Source organism: Numenius arquata, chromosome 6 (assembly GCF_964106895.1).
Source record: "Numenius arquata chromosome 6, bNumArq3.hap1.1, whole genome shotgun sequence".
Lineage (NCBI taxonomy): Eukaryota > Metazoa > Chordata > Aves > Charadriiformes > Scolopacidae > Numenius > Numenius arquata.
The window spans coordinates 60,933,297-60,953,525 of record NC_133581.1 but is presented as its reverse complement, the minus strand read 5'-3'; the positions used below and the strand labels follow the sequence as shown (position 1 = coordinate 60,953,525).

Sequence of the window (20,229 nt, the reverse complement as noted above, 5' to 3'; positions counted from 1 at the left end):
AGTAATTTCATAACTTTAGTGTTCATAACAGCTAACTCTCAGGCAGAGCACTATGTAAATGGTTTGTGCCCAGTTGCTTTCAGTGCAGGAGACAAGGTACTAAACAATACAAATAAAACTTCAAGTTCTCAGTTAGTGTTAGTATGCTGGACCTGGAGTTTGTTCAAATGATAGGAGATCCCATCAGTTGCAGTTATATGTACCTTTAGCCAGAGTTTGTGTATTACTCTGTGGTTAACAGATGTCTAAAATTATTCCAGGCTAATTGCATCTGCACACGTTATTTTTGAATGCAGTTTCTGAAAATAACGTTTTTCCTTGTGTGTTACGGGATAATTAACTTGGAGTGGGATGGTGGAACGTCTGCCAAGGAATCAAATTATGAAAAGCTATTTGAACAAGCTAACTAATCCTGGAGACTTCCTTGTGCTTCAGAAAATCAACATGAAATTTTTAGATTGGTATGGTCCCTAGGCCTCACAATTATAGACCCTAGAAAAAAAGAACTAGCTTTCTCTATACCCACAAGAATTACAAACTTAACTTGAAAAAACACCATCTAATTGACACTCTCAGTTGCGTGACTTCACAAGTGTTTTCAAATGAAGCTGAACCCAACTGCTTAGTGAAAGAGAAACACCTTTATAAAAGACTAATTGAAATAGTAATTTCAAAAAATCAAGATAATTCTTAGTCTTCATAACAGGTTGATTTTATTTAAGAATATTGCAATATTGGAATTAGTAACCTTTGAAGTTCTAGTGCATGAGAAATTATAAATCCTGCTATTCAAAGTAACTTTGAATGCATCTTAAATATATTGGCGAAGTGAAATAAAGTTTTCAATATGAGTATATGCAACAAGAGAAAATGACTGGACTCATAGTGATTTTATTTAAGTCTTTTCATACAGTTGTATATTCTAAGCATACTCTCTCCTAATATTCAAGGACTTTCAGTATCACATTTGGTGATGTGAGTGGTTCTGTGATGAATATGTCTAACCCTGGGGCTAAAATGCATATGTGTGCTGGAATGCACTTTGAGGGTAGTATTTTGCATAAGGGAGTGCAGAGAAGAGAAAGTGAAAGGAAGGGCTGTTTGTTTTGGTAGGCAATAAAAATGTAACTGTGATTTTGCCTTCTCCAATCTAAACAAAAATATTTTCTTTGCTTAGAACTAAACAATACAAGAAACCATGTACCCTCTGTTTCATCTCCTAATTAAAAATAATACTTTTTCAAGTGCCATTTAGAAAAATAATTGATTTTTCAGGCTTTTGTAAAATAGAAATTTTACTGAAAACTTCATTAAATGCACTACACAGAAATTAAAACCAACACAGGAGTGCTTTCCTATATGTAGTAGGTGACTTTAATTTGTGGAATAAAGGAAAGCAGGCTAATTCCTGGGTGTGTATTTTCAGTCTTGACAGCTATCGGAGGCACCGCGGACGGTGAACCCTGCCACTTCCCCTTTTTGTTTATGGAGAAGGAGTACGCAGAGTGCACTGCGGATGGGAGGGAAGATGGCAGGCTTTGGTGTGCCACAACCTATGATTACAAGAAAGATCAAAAGTGGGGCTTCTGTGAAAGTAAGTAACCTGATGTCTTGTTCTTGTCTGAGGCATGCTTTCTTAAGCTAACGTTTTCAGTCCTCTTAATGCCTTTTATTTCAGGGTCTAGAAGTCTCTGTCTTATATTAATGGCCACTTTATACTGTGATATACAATTATAAAGGCAAAGTTCTCTTGATGGAAAAGATTATAATGAAAATGCCACTTCCCAAAGCTATTTGGGGAAATCTTGCAGTGGAAGCATCTATAAAACTCTTAGTTTCTGAGGCTGTAGGAGCATAGGGGTTTGACAGTGTTTTCCATTATACTCGCTGATTTGTTGCACAAAGGCAACCTTTCTCTAGGAAACGTCCTTCTTTGCACAGCCTGCTTTGGAATAATGAAAAGAATGTTTTAACAGCAGACTTGTACATGAGAAACATCACATGAGAAGAAACTGCCTACCAAGATATCCAGCAGCTCCTTTAGACAGCTTTTTGTAATCACTTGGGTTGTTTCTTGGTCTTCAGAAACGTATTTCTGGCAGCATTTTCCCTTTAGAATGAATAGGAATTTTGAGAGAATAGTCTTGAGCTGTATAAATGTGGCTGTTAACATACTCCTTTTTTTTCTTCAGCTGAAGAGCAGTCTAATAAGAGAAGGCAGATGCAAGAAGCTGAGGATGTATATCAGACTGGAATGAAAATCCTTAATGAAAGTAGTAAAAAGGCTCAGAAGAAAGAGTAAGTCTACCTCTTCCACCCCCACAAGAGAAGGATGACATGACTGATCACTCTGGCTTAACTGAAAAATAACTTAAATGAGTTGCCCTGGGACTTTGTACTTTATTGGACTTAGCATCAAACTATGCAGTGATAGTACTGAAAACTAATAGGAATTTCATGGTATTTAGAAAAAAAAAAAAAATTATGCCTGCTTTCCTCTGAATCTACTAAAAAATGTATAAGATTTTTTCTGAAGAGTGGATGTCACCAAAACATTGACTTGATGCATGGTGGTGCTGCAGTTGTGTAGCCACAATTTATATGTGGCAACTGCCCAGAAAAAAACTGAGAATGTGATAGAAGATAATTGTCCTTTTCAAATGTTTCTTACAGCCTGGTTCTGTTTCTGTTTCAAAGATTGAATGGGAAAAAATCAGCATTTCTTGTCCTGCTCTGTTTCTGTTCCTGCTTCCTGATGTTTTCAGTCACCATAAAAATAGTATTATACTTAATCTCAACAAATTGTTAAAACTTCAGTAGTGAGCATTGTTTGAGAGAAGAGTAATGCTTGTAGGTGAAGCAAGAAAAAAAGAAAAGAATGAAATGAGTGTTTTGTTCATTCTGGTCTGTTTACTTTCTATTCGGTATATGTCCAATTACTGATGAAATAGTTGTCAGCTTACACTATAATTAATAGTAGCTATGATCATTTAGAACTCGCTGGTACTCGTGTTGACAACTTCATCAGGAAGTGGTGACTTCAGTCTGCTGATTATTATGTGAGCGCTATTACCATGTTAAACTTGTTTGTGGAGATAAGGGAGCATGTTTCTACTTTACATATCAGGGAAATTGAAGCACAGCTAGAGGTTGTCCATTGCACCTTGGCAAAGACAAAGGGAGACAGGAACTGTTAGAATCTGACTGGAGTTCTTTTGTATTAAAGAGTGTAGAAATTGTAAAACTGTTTAGATCTTGGTTCTCTTGAACACCTTACACATTCTTAGAAGATTAAATTGTGTGAGGAACCAGGTGTGCCTGAGCCTGTCCTAAAGAAAACAAGTCTGAGAATAGAAAGGAGGAGAGGGAATGAAAAATCTTGGAATGCTATCAAAGGTCCATGAGTAATCAAGCTGAAGCATGCTTGACAGTACTGTATTATGATATTTAAGGTTACAGTTTTTTAAATTGCTGTGAAACCAGCTGCTGTGAAATTACTTTGGCGGAATACCATAAGTTCTGAGGCTGAAATAGAAAGGGGAGTTTACAGAGAAGTTTCTCATTGTTAGCATGATTCTTATATCAGAAAATTGATCATGTGTGCAGTTGTCTTGGACCCAACACTTAGTGTTTTCACTGAAATTATTTTGTACTCAAATCAAAGAGACTCCATAGTCTCTTTCAGGCTTCTTTTTTCCTTCGTGATCTGTGAAGCTGTCAGAATAGTGGCCCTACGAGATGCCTAGTACAGGACTTTAAATTGTTGCTGCAAAGACATTATCATTTGACCTTAAACTTAATGTATATCTTACAGGGGAGGAAATGTATACTGCTTTGCATATGGAGTAGCGTGACCATTAAAATCCAGTTTGTCTGTTAGCTAAATCATGTGGATTGCTGCATAGATCGATGATTCAGAGCTGGAACAAATGGCTATAGGTAGATGCATTTGTAGAAAATAGAGGCTAAAACAGAGTTACGGAACATCTCCCTAGAATCTTCAGATTTATGAATGGAATCTGCTGCTTTGCCTCAAGGTGACTAAGAAATTGTTTTCTTTTAAGAGCATATCAATATCTTCTGAAAGCAGCTGACATGAATCATACCAAGGCAATGGAGAAAGTGTCTTACGCTTTGCTGTTTGGGGATTACCTGAAGCAGAACATCCAGTCGTCAAAAGAACTACTTGAAAAACTAACAGAAGAAGGTTCTCCTAAAGGACAAATGGTATGTATGTCCTTCTATTCTACGGAAGTTTTTATGGGTTTATGAATTGTTTTATAGATTGTACTTATTCTAAGGTGGTTTTATAGATTGTTCTTGCATCCAGAATAGAATGAGAACAGTGAGTGATATCTGCTACCTGGTTAAAAAAGACAGCAGGCAGAGTGCCGCTTTTTAAAATTATTTGAAAACTTGAAGTAAAACATTTGGTTCAGACGCTGATTCGGGAAATGTATTTTGCAATCGTTGCCTAAGCATTTCCTGATCCTGACTGCTCATTGCCTTTACCTTTTTAAATTTCACTAGTGCCTTGCTTTGGCTCAAAGATTGTCCCCCAGATGCTTCTGCTCTACCTGGCTTCTGCATGGTGCCAACATTACTGAGGGTGCAGGAACAAATGGCGCCTGCACCCTCAGGGTAAACGCATGGTAACAGGTCTTCTCTTTGAGTATAAAAAACCAGCATCAAACTACCAGTAATATATTATAATGGTGGTTTTTTCATTTTATTTCTTATGTGTTGCATGACTGACTAGATTGGATGTGTAAGTCAAAAAACCACATAGATACAGGTGACTCCAGGCAACAAATTTTCTCTGAAACTCCATATTTTTTTTTCCTGTGGTTTTTGTGGGATGTTGTGGCTTTTCATCTGCAGTTTTATCTTTGAGACAGGTAGATATACACACAAATTCATAATCTAGAAAGTTAAAAATTCCTAGGAATCTTGAAAACTGTTTAGTGGAATGGGACTTTGTCCATGTGCCTTTCACCATTACAGAATTGTTCATATGCAGTTGTTCACATGTAATGTCATAAAATGTGGGTACTGTCAATTTTAATGTCTCAGTATCTTCATATATTTATTTTTAGTTCTCTTTTGTTTTGGACATGTCGGCTTCTAGGAATTACCCAGTTTCTTTTAGCTCTTTGGCTACCAAGTCTCCTGCTATTCCCTGTTTAATGCTGGAGTGCTGATCTACTGTAGAAATCAAGAACATGTTCTCTCTAGAGAATTTGTATCTTAGTGAAGACCTTGACTTTTATTGATCTAGAATTCAATACTGTCTGCATGAGGTGATTTTTTTTTTTGTGTGTGTGTGCGCTTTCAGAATTGACTAAAATAGTCTTAGAACACCAAGAAATTGATACATCTTTATATATATACACTGTTATCTTCTGTGCTACTAGTTTCTCCTCTAAGCCACACAGCTGTAGCAGGTGTTATAAATAGAGCAGTAATTACGTAAATTTTAAGAATAAAAATAACTTTTGAAAAACCTCAGCCAAGCACCTCTGTGCATTCTAACTGCTTGTATTTATAGTCATAAGTGTAACTAACCCATGACAGAACAGATGCAAAATAGTAAATTCATAGGGTCTGTTAGACAGTAAATCAAAGAGTATGACTCTTCTAGAGAAGGTCATGTTTGTGTATGTTTGCACTGGTGTATGAGACAAATAGGATACATGAATAACCTGACAGATCTTCACTTGAGGGTCTTTAAACTGGGATACTTTTACTGTTCAGGACCTTTGGATCTGCATTTGGCATTCAGGGAAGGAGCAGTTTCTTCCTTGTGTTCGATCAGCTAGACTGAATCCTGGTGAGATGTATTTATGTTAGTGTCCCAGGCAACTGAATAATTTAGAAATTTCATAGTTTAAAAGGGGCAGGCAAGGGCCTAGGTATAGGAGATACCAAAGTGAAGGTAGCGCTTGGCATGTTCTTTGAAGCGTTGAATTGTTGTTAGACCACTTTATACTTATGTATTCCAGGAAAACTCATCCTGAAATTTTCAAAGCATGTGCTAACAAAATTTACTTTATTTCTAGGCTCTTGGATTTCTTTATGCATCTGGTCTAGGAGTCAATTCTAGTCAAGCTAAGGTAACTTAAAAATCTTCAGTGTGTGCTTCTGTATTTTTATCTTGGAGGCGGATGTTAAATAACCAATTATTTTGCTTTAAGGCCCTGGTGTATTACACTTTTGGAGCTTTAGGAGGAAATCTGATCGCCCATATGATCTTGGTAAGTAAAATAGTTAATAACTTTACAAAAAAGTTCTTGCATATGTACTCTTAATTTTTTTAATGTAAGATTTGCATTCATGTGAAGACACCGTCCAAATATTAACTCATTATGCATGCATTGGGTGGGCAATAGTATCTTCCCTGTGGCTCCTTGTTGACTTAAGGAAAAGTCTGCTCGTTTTAAGGTGTATACCACTATGAATTTAGATGGCTGTGTTTTACCTCTCTTGACTTAAAGCAGACGTGTCAGACTTTCAATTATTATAAGCTAATGAGAACTGTGAAAGCCAGAGATCTTTACAGAAGATGCTGTTTTAATCAGTATTGTGAGATTTAAGACAAATAAACTGCAACATGTGTAAATAAAGGGCTTTAGGTTTTCACCCATAAGTATCATCTGAAGTATATTGGCTACGCTTAACATTTAATAGTGTCAGTCAGCTGCTTTTAATGCAGACACAATGGACTTGTCACCTTTGTTTTGTTTATTGCCTCGTCAAATCTTGCTCAAGTAATGGGAAAAAACTTTGTGACCTGGCAAGCTGTATGTTGCCAAACAACCGAGTGCCATGTTTTCACATTTTCCTTTCTAGGGTTACCGATACTGGGCTGGGATAGGAGTCCTTCAAAGTTGTGAATCTGCTCTCACTCACTACCGACTTGTGGCTAATCATGGTAAAAAGTTGTTACTAGGCTAACGTTTTTGACTTTCTATGTATTTTTGCATTATTCACCTAGAAGATACTATAAGTACTATCAATACTAACAGTATAAAAATAGAGAATTCCTGCTATTAAACAAATGATCTGTTTGACTCTGAATCATGATATGCTACTTTTTTCTCTGTCTGTTGAAATGTTTTTAATTCTTAGTGTCAGAGTAATTCATTCTCTCTGAGTAACAGTTTGAAGCTCTATAGAAATCTGGTTTTACTGAATTTTAGTGTAATATTTGTATTGAACAAAACTGTTTGAAAACTTACCTGTTTTCCAGTTGCTAGTGACATTTCTTTGACTGGTGGCACAGTAGTTCAGCGAATTCGCTTACCAGATGAAGTAGAAAATCCAGGAATGGCAAGTGGGATGCTAGAAGAAGACTTGATTCAGTATTATCAGTTTTTAGCAGAGAAAGGAGATGTACAAGCACAGGTAAGATTAAGTTCACCTGATGGCATGCAGAGGTTTTCAAGAATTACAGGAACAACTTTATATAATATGGAAAGACGTTGGAGCTTTAGTTTTCTCTTCCTTCTAAATCAATGTGGTTGCTATTTCCTGATTAGTTTTTATGAAAAGAGGCTTATATTTTTGTATGTTTAAAGTAGAACTTGGACAGAAAGTGCAAATTTTTGTGGAAAATAAGTCCAAAACATTACAACTTTAGTATGTTAGGAAAGAGGTTTCACTAGAAACCAGCCAGACTAGTTTAAGGATAGCTGTAGAGGTTGTGGAGGGAGCCTTGATCAAAAGAACTGGCCCTGACAAGAGACCTTAGTTTCTTGTGCTCTTATATGACTTGTGTGTGCTGCAGGCTGGACCTCTTCTACGCACTATGCAGGAGGGGAGGACGCTAATATAGGCAAATTGTCACAATTCAGCTTGGTCATATATGAATTAAAAATTAGGTAGGCAGAATTCAAATGAACAATTATCATTTTGTATCTGGGACAGTTATGTCACTTTCATCTAGGATAAATTTCTGCTTAGGCTAATGTGAAAAAATAGGACTTTACTAGAGTCATTGAAGCAAATCTGTGCCTTCAGACTTTGTGGCATGTTTTAATACTGATATGGTCTGTCATTGTGCATGTAATTAGTTCACTGGTATCTGTATTACTAGAAACAGAAAGTCCCTAGGGAAAAGTGACTTATTTGCAACGTAAAATTTATTTTTAGGTTGGCCTCGGACAGTTGCACTTGCATGGAGGAAGAGGAGTAGAGCAAAATCATCAGGTACCCTGTCTCTGCGTGTCTCTGATGCATATTGCACTTGGCGGGGGGGGCAGGGGGGGAAGTAGAGCTGAGACCGCAATGAAGCCAAAGTGTTTAAGTACCACTGTAAGGTATTTAATGACTTCAATAGTCTTGTTCAATAAAATTTAATTCATTCAATAAAACTTAATCTTTATGTGACTAGTAAACGGAGCTCACTTTCTTACACAATTAGTTCAAGACTAATCACCTTAGAAATGAGGAAGTCAAAAACAAAGACCAGGTTTTCATCAAGTAGTACTTGAAACTGGCTGAGACTTTATATGTGTAATAGAATCTTCATGATGAGCTGTGCATGCATTAGCAATGATAGTCTAGTTTATGTGGCTTGCAAGAGTATTTTGCTTCTGTAGACAAAACAGCACAACTTTCATTATTAAGGATATTTAAGTGTGCATAGAAAATAGTAGCTAGGTTGGCTTACATCAGTAGAACTTCTGCTTATAGTAATTAAAATAGCTAACTTCTTAAAGTATGCATTGAAAAAATGGAGAGCTGAGGATTATTTCAGACTCAGCTGCTAACAAGAAATTATTGGTCATCACATTTAAAATACCTTAAAAATGACTGCTCTATAAGGGTTTAGAGGTGATATCAGGTGCTCAGAATGAGTATAACCAAGCTCTGTGTAAAACTGGAATAGGAACTGGCAGATCTCCCTTCTTAATAGGGTTTGTAGGTACAATAAGGAAGAAGATTTATCCATGTAGCCTGTGCGTAGTAGCAGTTGTAGGGTTTGTTTTCCTCTGCTTTTTGGAATACGCTGTTGAGAGGGATTGCTCATTATTCCAATTCCAAATTTCCAAAATTCCAATTCTAAGTGGGGAACCCTGTCGCATATATTAAAATAGGTGGGATTGATAACTTTTATCTCCAGAAGAAGGAGGTAACTCAGCAAACAACCTACTTCCACTGGCAAGTAAAGGTAATCAAATCGTAGTCATGGTGGCTAAAATACTTGTTTTCTTCCCTACAGCGAGCATTTGAGTACTTCAATCAAGCAGCTAATGCTGGCAATTCACATGCCATGGCCTTTCTAGGAAAGGTGAGATCTGAACACTCTCAAATTGAGTGAGCAAATTGACTGCCTTTCAATGAAAAATAACAAATATTTCCTACTTTCTGATATCAGGCATTCTAAAAATTGAATGCTGGAATCGAAGTACTTCTGTTTTGCTACTGTTTTGAATTGTCCTGCAAGATTTGAGTGTTGTAGTCTATTCTATGTAGTCTATTTTCTACTTGCTCCTTCACATTAGGAACTTTTGGGTTGTTTTTTTCAAAATAATGCTTGAACTAGAATTTTAGGGGTTTTTAAATTAAATATTTAAATACCTAAATGTTCTTTTTCTGTGGTGGAGTTCAAAACTCAGGATAGACCACTATGCTCTTCCATACAGTGTGTGGGGAAAAGCCAGGCTTCTCAAAAATTTGCCTAGTGGGAAGTGCTGAGTTCAGGAAGGAAAGTGGAAAGATCTCTGTATTCTTATTCTGTGTAGAGAACTGAGGCATCTGAGTCAGAGTTGCTAATAGGTCTGCATCTACTCTGAATCAAAGCCTGAGTCTAACTGCAAGGTGGGCCATTGCATCAGTATTTTCAGATCTAAATCCTTTTTATTAAATCTAAAAAGTGATTGACAAGCTGCTTTTGGTCATGTTAATGTGTTACTGCTTAGAAAGGCATTTAGGTCACTTGCCTGAGACCTGGGTTGCAGGCTGCCTTTGCCCTGTGAAGAGCTAAATCCTTACTACTCCATGTGAGTACCCTCTAAGGTTAGGCTGCAATAAGCAGCAGCTCTAGCTCATCTTTTTCAGGCTGTCACTGCAGTAGAGGATGCAAAATTCATGTCCTTAGAGCGTGAAAAAGTAGCATAATGTGCTGGTCAAGGCATCTGACAGGAGATTGCAGGTTCCTGCTTTGTCTATGGCTTGAGTGTTTTGTATCTAGTAAATGCTGGAAAGAACAGGGGTTAGTAACAAATTTTTCCTTTGTTTTCAAGAAGTATTTTAACTGCCAATATAGTTTGATTTCCACTAGTCTCACAAGACTTTTGCCTGATAATGTGTTCTTCACTGCACACTGATAGAACTCAAAAATGAAATGTATTTTCATAAAAACTTTTTAATTTTATGGGCAGTTCATTTTCCATTAGAAAATTAAACCCTCTGAATTTTACAGCATAGAGATGTGTTTTCTGCTTCTGGGCAAGTTCTCTAATGATTATTCAGTAATGCAATAGTCAGACTAGTCTACTAGTATAATAGACTCCCTCTCATGCAAAGTGAAGATGCTTCATTATCTCCCTGCTAAACTGATTTCTTCAGCTGTTTGTTAATAATGACTTTCTCCTTCAGATGTACTCAGAAGGAAGTGATGTTGTACCTCAGAGCAATGAAACAGCTCTTCAGTATTTCAAGAAAGCTGCTGATATGGTATGATTATCTGTAAACTGGAAATACAGCATATGCACGAAAAACTTCATTAGCTCAGAGATGCTGCTAATGGTTCTTTTTGTGCACTTCCATGTGCATACACCTACTCCCAACTTCTGTCCCAGAGTAGCCCATAATTAAACCATGCTTATCTAAAATGTCAAAAACTCCCTCCAGTTCCGATCATGGTGCTTCATGAAGCTGTGTCCAGCACAGGGAGTCTAACTCTCAGGAATGCTCGCATCAATATGAAATACTGCTCACTTAACAATTCTGTTAAATGTTAATTTTCATTAATCCGAAGTTGTCTTGTCACAGAAATTATTATTTTGGTTCTGTTTTTCGGTCAGTGACTAGATAATGGTTTTGGTTTTATACCTCTCATCTCATTGGACTGTTTGGGTTTTGGCTGTTAATCCCTCATGTCTGTCTTTGACCTATCCCTTACGGTAGCATCTGTACAGTTAAAGCACGAGTTGTCCTCCAGGAAAGGTGTTCCTCTACTGTGTTTCACATGCTAAAGTTTTGAAAGGTCTTCATGGTTCTTGCACTCCACAATTAGATTGCTGTTCTACACCTCTGTCCTAGAGTGAGGGTCTCTCAATTACCTGATTTTCCTACATTCACTGAAGGTTTCTGATGTGCCCCGTTGCCTGTCCTGGCACTGAAGGAACACCATAGTGTATGCTTTTGCCGGGACAGTGGTCAGTAATCCAGCCCACAGAACAGCCACTAATCTGCCCTTAAATTAAGACAGATTCTCAGAGTTCCTGGGGCTGTTTTGGGAGCTTCTGTAGCATCCAAACATCTCAAAAAGTTATTAATGCCCCACCTTTCTATGGGTGTGGGTTTTACATCTCGTACGACATTTTGAAAGTGCACAGTAGAGTTTCATAACAAGTGTTGAAAGCTTTTCTTTTTCTTGTTAATCACCTGTGTAGTTACTGAATAAAAGTTACCGAAGATGCTATTTTCTCCCTAAATAAATATTGCTTATTATGAGCAAAGTTACAAAGAAGATTGGTCTTAGGCACTGTTTGTTTTAGTGATGTTAAAGACACAGCAAAAATGAGAAAGATGTAGCTGTACGTTTTGCCTTTCTTGCAGAAGTGTTTTCCTGTGTTTTCAGGGTAATCCCGTTGGCCAGAGTGGATTAGGAATGGCTTACCTCTATGGAAGAGGTGTTCCAGTGGTAAGCTTTTGACAGTCGTCTTTCTAATCATAGGTGATTGTGTAACTTCTTGTTGTCAACAAACTTTTTCTCTGGTGGGAAGTACTGTAGAAAACTTAATTGTGAATTTAACTGTAACACTAAAAACTCCATGAGGAAAACTGAAATATAAAAAAAAAAAATGTGCTGTGGAGTTAGCAGCTATGAAACTTGCTGAGTTCCTTCTAGTAAGTCTGAAAATGTTGCTGAAGCTATTAGAAATGCATAGCAGAGTGAATTTTTAGTAGGAGTTTTGAACTTGTCTCTAATTTTCTTGTCAAATAAACCATCTCTATTTACGTATCTTGTGAGAGTGGAGGAACACTTCGAAACTTTTAATTAGTTCATTTGCCTTGTTGCTTTTCCCACAAGAAGGTTTCTTATAAAATGTTTTATATTTAGCTATGCAAACAGATATTCAAAAGTTGAATCAGCCAAAAGTTGAAGAAATAAGTTAAATGATTGTTCTAGAAACAGAACAGGGCATCCGTTCCATTAAGCATAACTATTCCTAGCAATGCTGTAGATAGATGCCAGCTTGGAGGTGGCTACAGACTTAAGACATGCTAATATGATTGTAGGCTATTCCATTTGTTGTTTCCAAATTTAGACCAGATGAGTATTTTTTTGCACTAGACCATGTCACCGTCATCTTTCTGTAATATACATCTGTCCATGCACTGATGCATTGCGCACATGCATATTTTCTTTCTTTACTTAAATTGTGGTGTATTGCAAGGCTCTAATGACTGGACTAAATGTTCCTGCAGAACTACGAGCTAGCACTGAAGTATTTCCAGAAGGCTGCAGAACAGGGATGGGTTGATGGACAACTTCAACTAGGTTCCATGTATTACAGTAAGTGGCATCAAAATGATGATTTTCCGGGTCTAAGCATCTGCCCTTTCAGTAACTGTTCACTAGGTGGCATTAGAAGTGTAGATATACTGCATGTAGAGTGCTCTTACTGCATTGAATTTATATTTTATTCTGTTTTTTCCTTACACTTTCACAATGTTTTTCTTTATTTCATACAACTCTGCTTTTCAAGAGCAACGTACAGCAACGACTTATTCTTTCTTTTAGATGGCATTGGAGTCAAGAGAGACTATAAACAAGCTTTGAAATATTTTAACTTGGCCTCCCAGGGTGGCCACATTCTGGCTTTTTATAATCTGGCTCAGATGCATGCTACTGGCACTGGAGTGATGCGATCCTGTCATACTGCTGTGGAGGTGAGGTTATCTGTTTATAAAGGTCAAATAATACAGACTTGCAAAAGGTTGGATATAACCACGTCAGCTTATATTGGAAATTCGTCTTAGCTAAAATCCACTGGTGACTGCAGAGCCAAGGCTATCAAAAGGAAAAGTGAGATGTTATCAAACTCCCTTGTATCTCATGAGAAAAATCTTTATTTTTGTGTTGATATGGGAAGTTTATGCTTCCTTTATTAACTTTGAAGAAAATGAGAAGAATGTAATATAAAGCAAACATTGATATTCTATAAGTACTGAACTCTTCATTCAGACTTGAGTTTAAGTGTAACAAAAAAGCTGATACTAAGAATGATTTTCTGAGTAAGCATCTGAATCTTGGTTCATATTTGCTTAGTAACTTGTATCTTAAAGTCTTAAGCAGCAAGTTGTCTATCAAGTTTTTCCTGTGAAATGTAAATATTTTGAGCAGGCATTTGAATGTTAAAGGTTTACCTCTTGCAAAAGCTAAATTTCTGAAGTTCCTGACAACCGGTCTTCTCCCCCTGTTTCCCCCCCTCCTCTGCAGTTGTTTAAGAATGTGTGCGAACGGGGGCGTTGGTCTGAAAGGCTGATGACTGCCTACAACAGCTATAAAGATGGTGATTCAAATTCTGCTGTGGTTCAATATCTTCTCCTGGCAGAACAAGGCTACGAAGTTGCACAGAGCAATGCTGCTTTCATACTTGATCAGAGTAAGGACCTGAATTTGTACTGCAAGTTTTGTTTGGAGCTGGTCTGTGGTAGCCTGTTTAGTAGAATGCTAGTGTGCTTGGAGGTATAATTACATAGCTCTTGTTCAGTTAGAACTTCAGTGAGGCTCCTCTCCTCTTTCTTGCTAGTCACACTGGAAAGCAGTCAGTTTTATTTTTTACCTCTAAGGATAGCTTTAGAATACACTTAAATTCTTAAGTTACAGGATTTGAAAAATGGGATAGGGAGAGAATGCTTTAGAAAGTTGTACAGTGCTGGAAATTTTCTTCCCTGGGTTTCCTAAACACAGACTTAACATTTAATTTTTAAATCTATAAAGTAGGAATTGCATTAGTTTTACTTTTGGCCTTTACTAGGCATACAAGCTTCAATTTCCTTTGTTCTTTATCTTGTAATGTCTTTTCTCATTTTTTCCAGATTTTTTTGTAACTTTACTCTTACTACTATTGACGCAGGGATGAAGAGCTGGGCAGTTGGTTCTGTTAGATTTGAAAAAAGCTTGTCCCGGGTCTCTTATTGCAACTAGGTGGCTAGAACTCTGATTTCTTAGTTTGATGTCATAGGCAAACAATGGGAGTACAAGTGACAAATCTTTCTAGAAACTACAAAACCCAGTATTTTAAATTTTCTGGATCTCAAACCCAGAAATCTAGGTGTTAGGGCTTTGTATCTTAATATAAAAATCAGCTATAGGTGGCTAATAGGCTAATCTAACATGTTAATTTCCAGTTAATGTTTTTCAAAGCTGCCTCAGTGACTCATCTTTAGATAAGCTACAGCAATGACAGTCTTGGCTGGGAGTACCTTCTTGCAAAGAAATAGCATCTTTCCTTGTCCTAAAATTTTGATTGTCGTTACTCAGATGTATCTGCATCTCAACTGGAGATGAATTTAAAATTCTTTTATGAACTTTATACAGAAAGTCTGTATGTCAGCTGTGAGATCATATAGCTGAAACCATGCTTAGACTAGAAGTGAAAAAAGTTAAAAATCCTTTGAACTGTCTGAACTCTGGTACTTCAGCGACCCTCAGTTTATGCCATGGACAAGTAAAATAGCTTGTGTTCTGAAGTAGCTGTAGCACTGCTGTGTAACATACGCCATCTCTGGCTGTTAAGGAATTCAAGCCTTCATTTTACTTGAATAGTCTTGGTTTTTAGATGGTCAAACTAAAATAGCTTATACTTTAGCCTGTATTTGAGTGCGCTTTTGTCAGAGCCCAAATTGTGTGCATCTTCTGGCATTCCTCAAGGATGCTTCAGTATCTCCTAGAGCAGGAATGGAAGGGACAATTGATAAGCAATATTTCAGGGTGAAGTGATAGTGTTTATTCCTAGCTCTTATGTGAGCAGATAGATGGGAAGGCCATATAAATGAAAGAGGTTTTTTTTAAGTTTCAGATGGGTTAAATCTTGTTTGTGCTGTAGCACAGATTACTTCAAGTTTTTAATTCATTTAGCAGGCTGAATATAAGCATGGGGTCTTGTGTGGTGTTGTGTGCATGTACCATGCTCCTATTTAACTGAGTGACTTTCTTCTCTAGAAGAAGCCAGCATAGTAGGAGAAAATGAAACCTATCCTCGAGCTTTGCTTCACTGGAATAGAGCAGCTGCTCAAGGTATGTCCGTACCTCGCAATTCCAATTAGTTTATTTTCAGTAGAACCGTTAATGTTTGATTTCATGTTTTTTATGAAAGAGGGAAGGAGGGAGATCTTACCTCCTCCTGTTCAACATCAGTTATATTCCACATAAAGTAGTTGCTGGTCTTTGTTCCACTGTTAGCTGTAATGTCATTGCAATGTGCTTGCAGTTCTGAGCCATTCTGAAATCCTGAAGGTTAAAAGGACTAAAACACAAATGTACAATATGTTTCTTTTGCCATTCTATATGGAATTACAGAGCAGTGTGAAACAGCATTAGGAATGTTTACACTGACTTTTCTAAAAATAAATTCACTGGGAAAAATAGATACAAAGTACCCTTTAGGATTTTGCTACTTGTCATCATTTATAAGAATGCAATTTTCCTATTCAAAGCACGCAAAGCTCAGTGATGAAGAATGCAGTCTTGATGTCCAACCAACTCAAGTTTAAACTCTGGTGCTTGTGATCGTATCCTAAAATAAGCAAAACTAAACTTAGTCATTAAATATCTCAGTGTGAGGTCTCCAAGTTTCATATAGGTGCACCTACACTAATGTCTATGGCAGCTTTTTACTTAAGAGCATGTGTATCCTGTGAATGGAGCCTCAGAGTTTCGTCTGAAAATCTTCAAACCTACTTGGCTTTTAGTAGAAATTGAGAAGATGGAATGGTTAAGTATTCAACTGTTAAATGATGATGAGAAACTTTTATTTTTCAAGTTTTCGGTGTCTCTGTTTTAAAAGCAAAGCTGAAGCCCTTAATGACCGTATAACAAGTGAAAAGTTTTTCTGTAATAAGTGACTATGAACAACATGATACAGATTTTCAACTGATGCCACTAAATAGCAATAAAAATGTTGGTTGGATTACTGGGAAAAGGACTTTTCTGAAACCAGAAATCGGTTTGTTTTGGTTAGCTAAACCCAATATTAAAAAAAAAAAAAAGCTGTTTATGTGACAGAGGGAAAAAGGGAAACAGTCTGTGCAAACTGTGGAAAGTAATATTAAAACCCTTACTGCATCTTCATATGAAACTGAAAGGCTTTCTTTGCCTAACTATTGTATCTTTTTGTGTTGTTTCTTGATATATAGGATATACTGTTGCAAGAATTAAACTTGGAGATTACCATTTTTATGGTTTTGGTACTGATGTTGATTATGAAACTGCATTTATTCACTATCGACTGGCATCAGAGCAACAGCACAGTGCCCAAGCAATGTTTAATCTGGGCTACATGCATGAGAAGGGATTGGGCATCAAGCAGGTGAGCTGTAGGCTGATGGTCTGCTTCATTACAGTGCATTTACTAATATTAGATTAAATCCATAACCACTACTGGGCTTTGGGCACTATACAACCACTTAGTAGGAGTTAGCATGTCTCCCAATACATTCTCCAATAGCAAGTGGATTAGTATATCCAGTTCACACTTACCAATGTGAGGAAATAAGGTATAGATAGGGAAAAAACTATTTGCCAAAAATTGTGAAAATTGGCAAAAAAGATAGCTATATGCTTGCATAACGCTTTCAAGACTTTGAAATGTAATGAAGCGAATGCAAATCAATTCCAGGTTCAAGTTAGAATGACCCAATAAGGTGGCCTGCACAACCTCAGTTTAGGTCACTGTTCATTCTGGATAATCCTGAATAAATATGGTATTTCTTACTGAGTTCCCCCCCCCCCCCCAAACGGCTTTTGCCTTATTTTCTCTTTACTTGTCAAATAAATAGTCTTTCTTACATATAGGATTCTATGCTATACTTCCTGTACATAGATAGTTTTCAGGCTTATACCAGGTCAATGTGAAATACTAAGCCCCTTCAGAAATCTCACACATATACACTGTTAAATGCTTTTCATAGATTTAATGTTGTCCAGTTCCTGAGCCTGCAGGTCAGAATGAAGACTGTTTTCATATACTGCTCAAAATAAGAATGAATAATTTTCTCAAATTAATTTTCTCATGGTCTTCTCTTAAGACTTGGCTTGCTATTTTGCTGCTATTTGTGTGTTAAAGCTCAGAGTCCTACAGGTCTCGCTTGTCTGTTGAGTGAGAGTAAAGAATGTATAAGCAGAATGAAGTGCTTGCTAATTAGAAATTAAAATAAGCCATGATTTAGGATCTGCTTCTACACTGAAACTAGCACAGTACAAAGGAGGTAAGGAAACTCCTTTAAATAGTTACACAAAAGAAAGACTTTGCAGGCTCAAGGAGTATTCAGAGTTGTTCTATTGAATTAAAATACTAAAATGTGAGCTTAGTGCATCTCATTCACATAATGTGTTGATATTCATACTGTTATTTCCATGTGTGTAATGGAACTAAGCTTTGCTGTATCAGTAAGAAGAAAATCTTTATGGTATTTCAGTCAGGATAAAATTATAAAATGAACATGTGGCATGAAATCCTGGAGGTTTCTCTTATTTTAAGTGTCCAACTTGAAACACTTCCAGAGGTAAGTCTTACACAGGCCTGTCCTTCACATCACTGAGTGAACATAGGCAGCTTGTACCCAAGTATCCTCACATTGCACAGTATCTGTCTGAAATGGAACCAAAAATGCCCCAAGCAAACAAGGAAAGTTACACTTTTCTGGTATATGTATCCTCTGTTCTTCCTGCTACAGTTGCCTGCTCGTTCCAGCTACCACAGAAGAGAACACTAATTTAAAGGTCTTCCTAAAGTTGCCGGCTGTTTGGGCTCATACTTTTGCCAGGCTGCCCTCACTAATGCAACTTATGTCTCGTTTGGATAAGGTGTAGAATCTAATTTGGGAGTATGTGCAGAAATGGTTAGAAGCCACACTGTGCAGCAGGCATAGTGCAGTGTAACAGGGAGGAGCTGCTGCTGTGTCCTCCTCCACGACTTGTGTGTTCGTAGTCTTTCGTGTTTGGTGTGGTATTGGAGATTTTTAGATTGTACTGGAGTTACCTAAATATGTGCCTTAGTTTGCAGTGCATGGGTTGAATACGACAATATGAATCTCTTTGGTGCTAGAATTGAAGCTCACAGTTACGATAGCTTCATCTTCAGGTTGAAGCTTCCCTTTACTTCTCTATTCAAAGGTGAACATCCTTCAGAAAAAAAAATGGGGAAATTTTACTGAACGGTTTGCTTTTAACTTGACCGAAACCATTGTATTCATATGACAGTATACAATAGCTTACAGAAGAAGCTCTACATTTTATGGTTAATTTTTCAAGTTCTTCAAAATTGAGCTCTGTATTTTCCTAATTTTAGGATATTCATCTTGCAAAACGATTCTATGACATGGCAGCTGAAGCAAGCCCAGATGCTCAGGTTCCAGTCTTCCTAGCACTTTGCAAGCTTGGAGTGATTTATTCCTTGCAGTATGTACGAGAAATCAATGTAAGTAATGCACAATTAAAAGGAAGAACAACAAATGTGTTTTCCATTTTTAAAAGAAGCTTGAGTTGTAATCTCGCTTAAGTAGAAGTCTTACTTGAGCCTTCTGAAAACTTAGGACTGTTGTGTGTTTTGTGTTGTCGCGTATTAAGAAAGTTACTGAAGCTGTGATTCCTATTTCTTATTCGTGCAATTGTGCAAAACTGAAGTGTGCGCAGCCAGTGCTCTTCTGTGCTGCTCCTCCCTTAAAGAGACTTTCCCTGACCTCTTTGACTGTTCTTATCCCTGACTGTCTGCTATAAAAGTTAAGCAGATGATTACAGTGTCATAATTGCTGTTCAGGAAAAAATACTTTTTTTAGTCCTAATTCTCATGCTATTTTATATTCAGCTGTAACAATCCCACTTGAGTTGTGTTTGATCTCTATGGGTTATATTAGATAGTTTAGCTACTGTGCAGAGTTTCTGCTGAGTGATGGCACTGAAAAAAAATATTTGCCTGGAATTTAGGTGAATTGTTTCCATATAGTGTCTGAAATATTTCCAGTATTCTGACATCTTACTGCCTGTTGGATTATTTCATACATTCAAAAGGTATGGAAATTATTACCAGTTAGAGCAAACGCAATTCAGGCAATCCAGCTAAATTTGACAAAATTTAACAGTCTTGAGACTGGCGACTTTCAGGAGCGGACAGTCAAAATACTCTAAATCAATTGAGCAGATACCCATGTAGCACTTGCAGAAGCTAGTGCTCAGAACACGGATATTCCGGGTTTTAAGTCTGTTGATGCAGACTTAAATTGACAAAGACTCTGTAGTACCATCAGATATGGTAGGGAAGCATAAAGTGTGTGTTGGCTAATGCTTATGTGAATGGAAATCTGATAAAAAGGCAGTTCAATCAAAACTAACAGTAAGTCACTTTAACTTCCCTGTACCTTATCTGCACAAATCTTAGTCTTATTGGCACTTAGTTCCTGGAAATTGAGAATGTCACTGATGTGATACTACTTTTTCAGAGAGGAAAAGAGCTACTGAAATTTTAAAACTGGTACTTCTACATGAAAATGTTACAAATCAAATTTAAAATTAAAGTAACTTCCCATTCTTGCCCTTTGACATGATGATGTGGACTTCTTGTTTCTTAGATAAGAGAGGTGTTCTCGCATATTGATATGGACCAGCTGCTGGGGCCTGAGTGGGACCTTTACCTTATGACCATCATCGCCTTGCTTCTGGGAACAATTATAGCTTACAGACAAAGGCAACACCAGGCAATTCCCAGACCAGCAGGACTGCGGCCAGCTGTGCCTCAACAAGAACCACCACCAGAGCATCAACCACCGCAATAG

At 37.2% G+C, this 20,229-nt stretch overlaps 1 protein-coding gene across 1 annotated transcript in view; it reads left to right on the top strand.

Annotated features, from left to right (window-relative positions):
• Positions 1 to 20,229, top strand: part of SEL1L (SEL1L adaptor subunit of SYVN1 ubiquitin ligase) — a 30,057-nt gene extending 9,828 nt beyond the window's left edge. Inside the window, exons 4-21 of the mRNA XM_074149145.1 lie at positions 1,427 to 1,594; positions 2,193 to 2,298; positions 4,065 to 4,227; positions 6,060 to 6,113; positions 6,195 to 6,254; positions 6,850 to 6,931; positions 7,250 to 7,404; positions 8,152 to 8,208; positions 9,224 to 9,292; positions 10,603 to 10,680; positions 11,810 to 11,872; positions 12,661 to 12,748; positions 12,977 to 13,125; positions 13,676 to 13,841; positions 15,404 to 15,478; positions 16,597 to 16,769; positions 18,750 to 18,878; positions 20,026 to 20,229. Coding sequence (XP_074005246.1) covers positions 1,427 to 1,594; positions 2,193 to 2,298; positions 4,065 to 4,227; positions 6,060 to 6,113; positions 6,195 to 6,254; positions 6,850 to 6,931; positions 7,250 to 7,404; positions 8,152 to 8,208; positions 9,224 to 9,292; positions 10,603 to 10,680; positions 11,810 to 11,872; positions 12,661 to 12,748; positions 12,977 to 13,125; positions 13,676 to 13,841; positions 15,404 to 15,478; positions 16,597 to 16,769; positions 18,750 to 18,878; positions 20,026 to 20,229 — 2,039 coding nt within the window. The remainder of the gene's footprint in view (positions 1 to 1,426; positions 1,595 to 2,192; positions 2,299 to 4,064; positions 4,228 to 6,059; positions 6,114 to 6,194; positions 6,255 to 6,849; positions 6,932 to 7,249; positions 7,405 to 8,151; positions 8,209 to 9,223; positions 9,293 to 10,602; positions 10,681 to 11,809; positions 11,873 to 12,660; positions 12,749 to 12,976; positions 13,126 to 13,675; positions 13,842 to 15,403; positions 15,479 to 16,596; positions 16,770 to 18,749; positions 18,879 to 20,025) is intronic.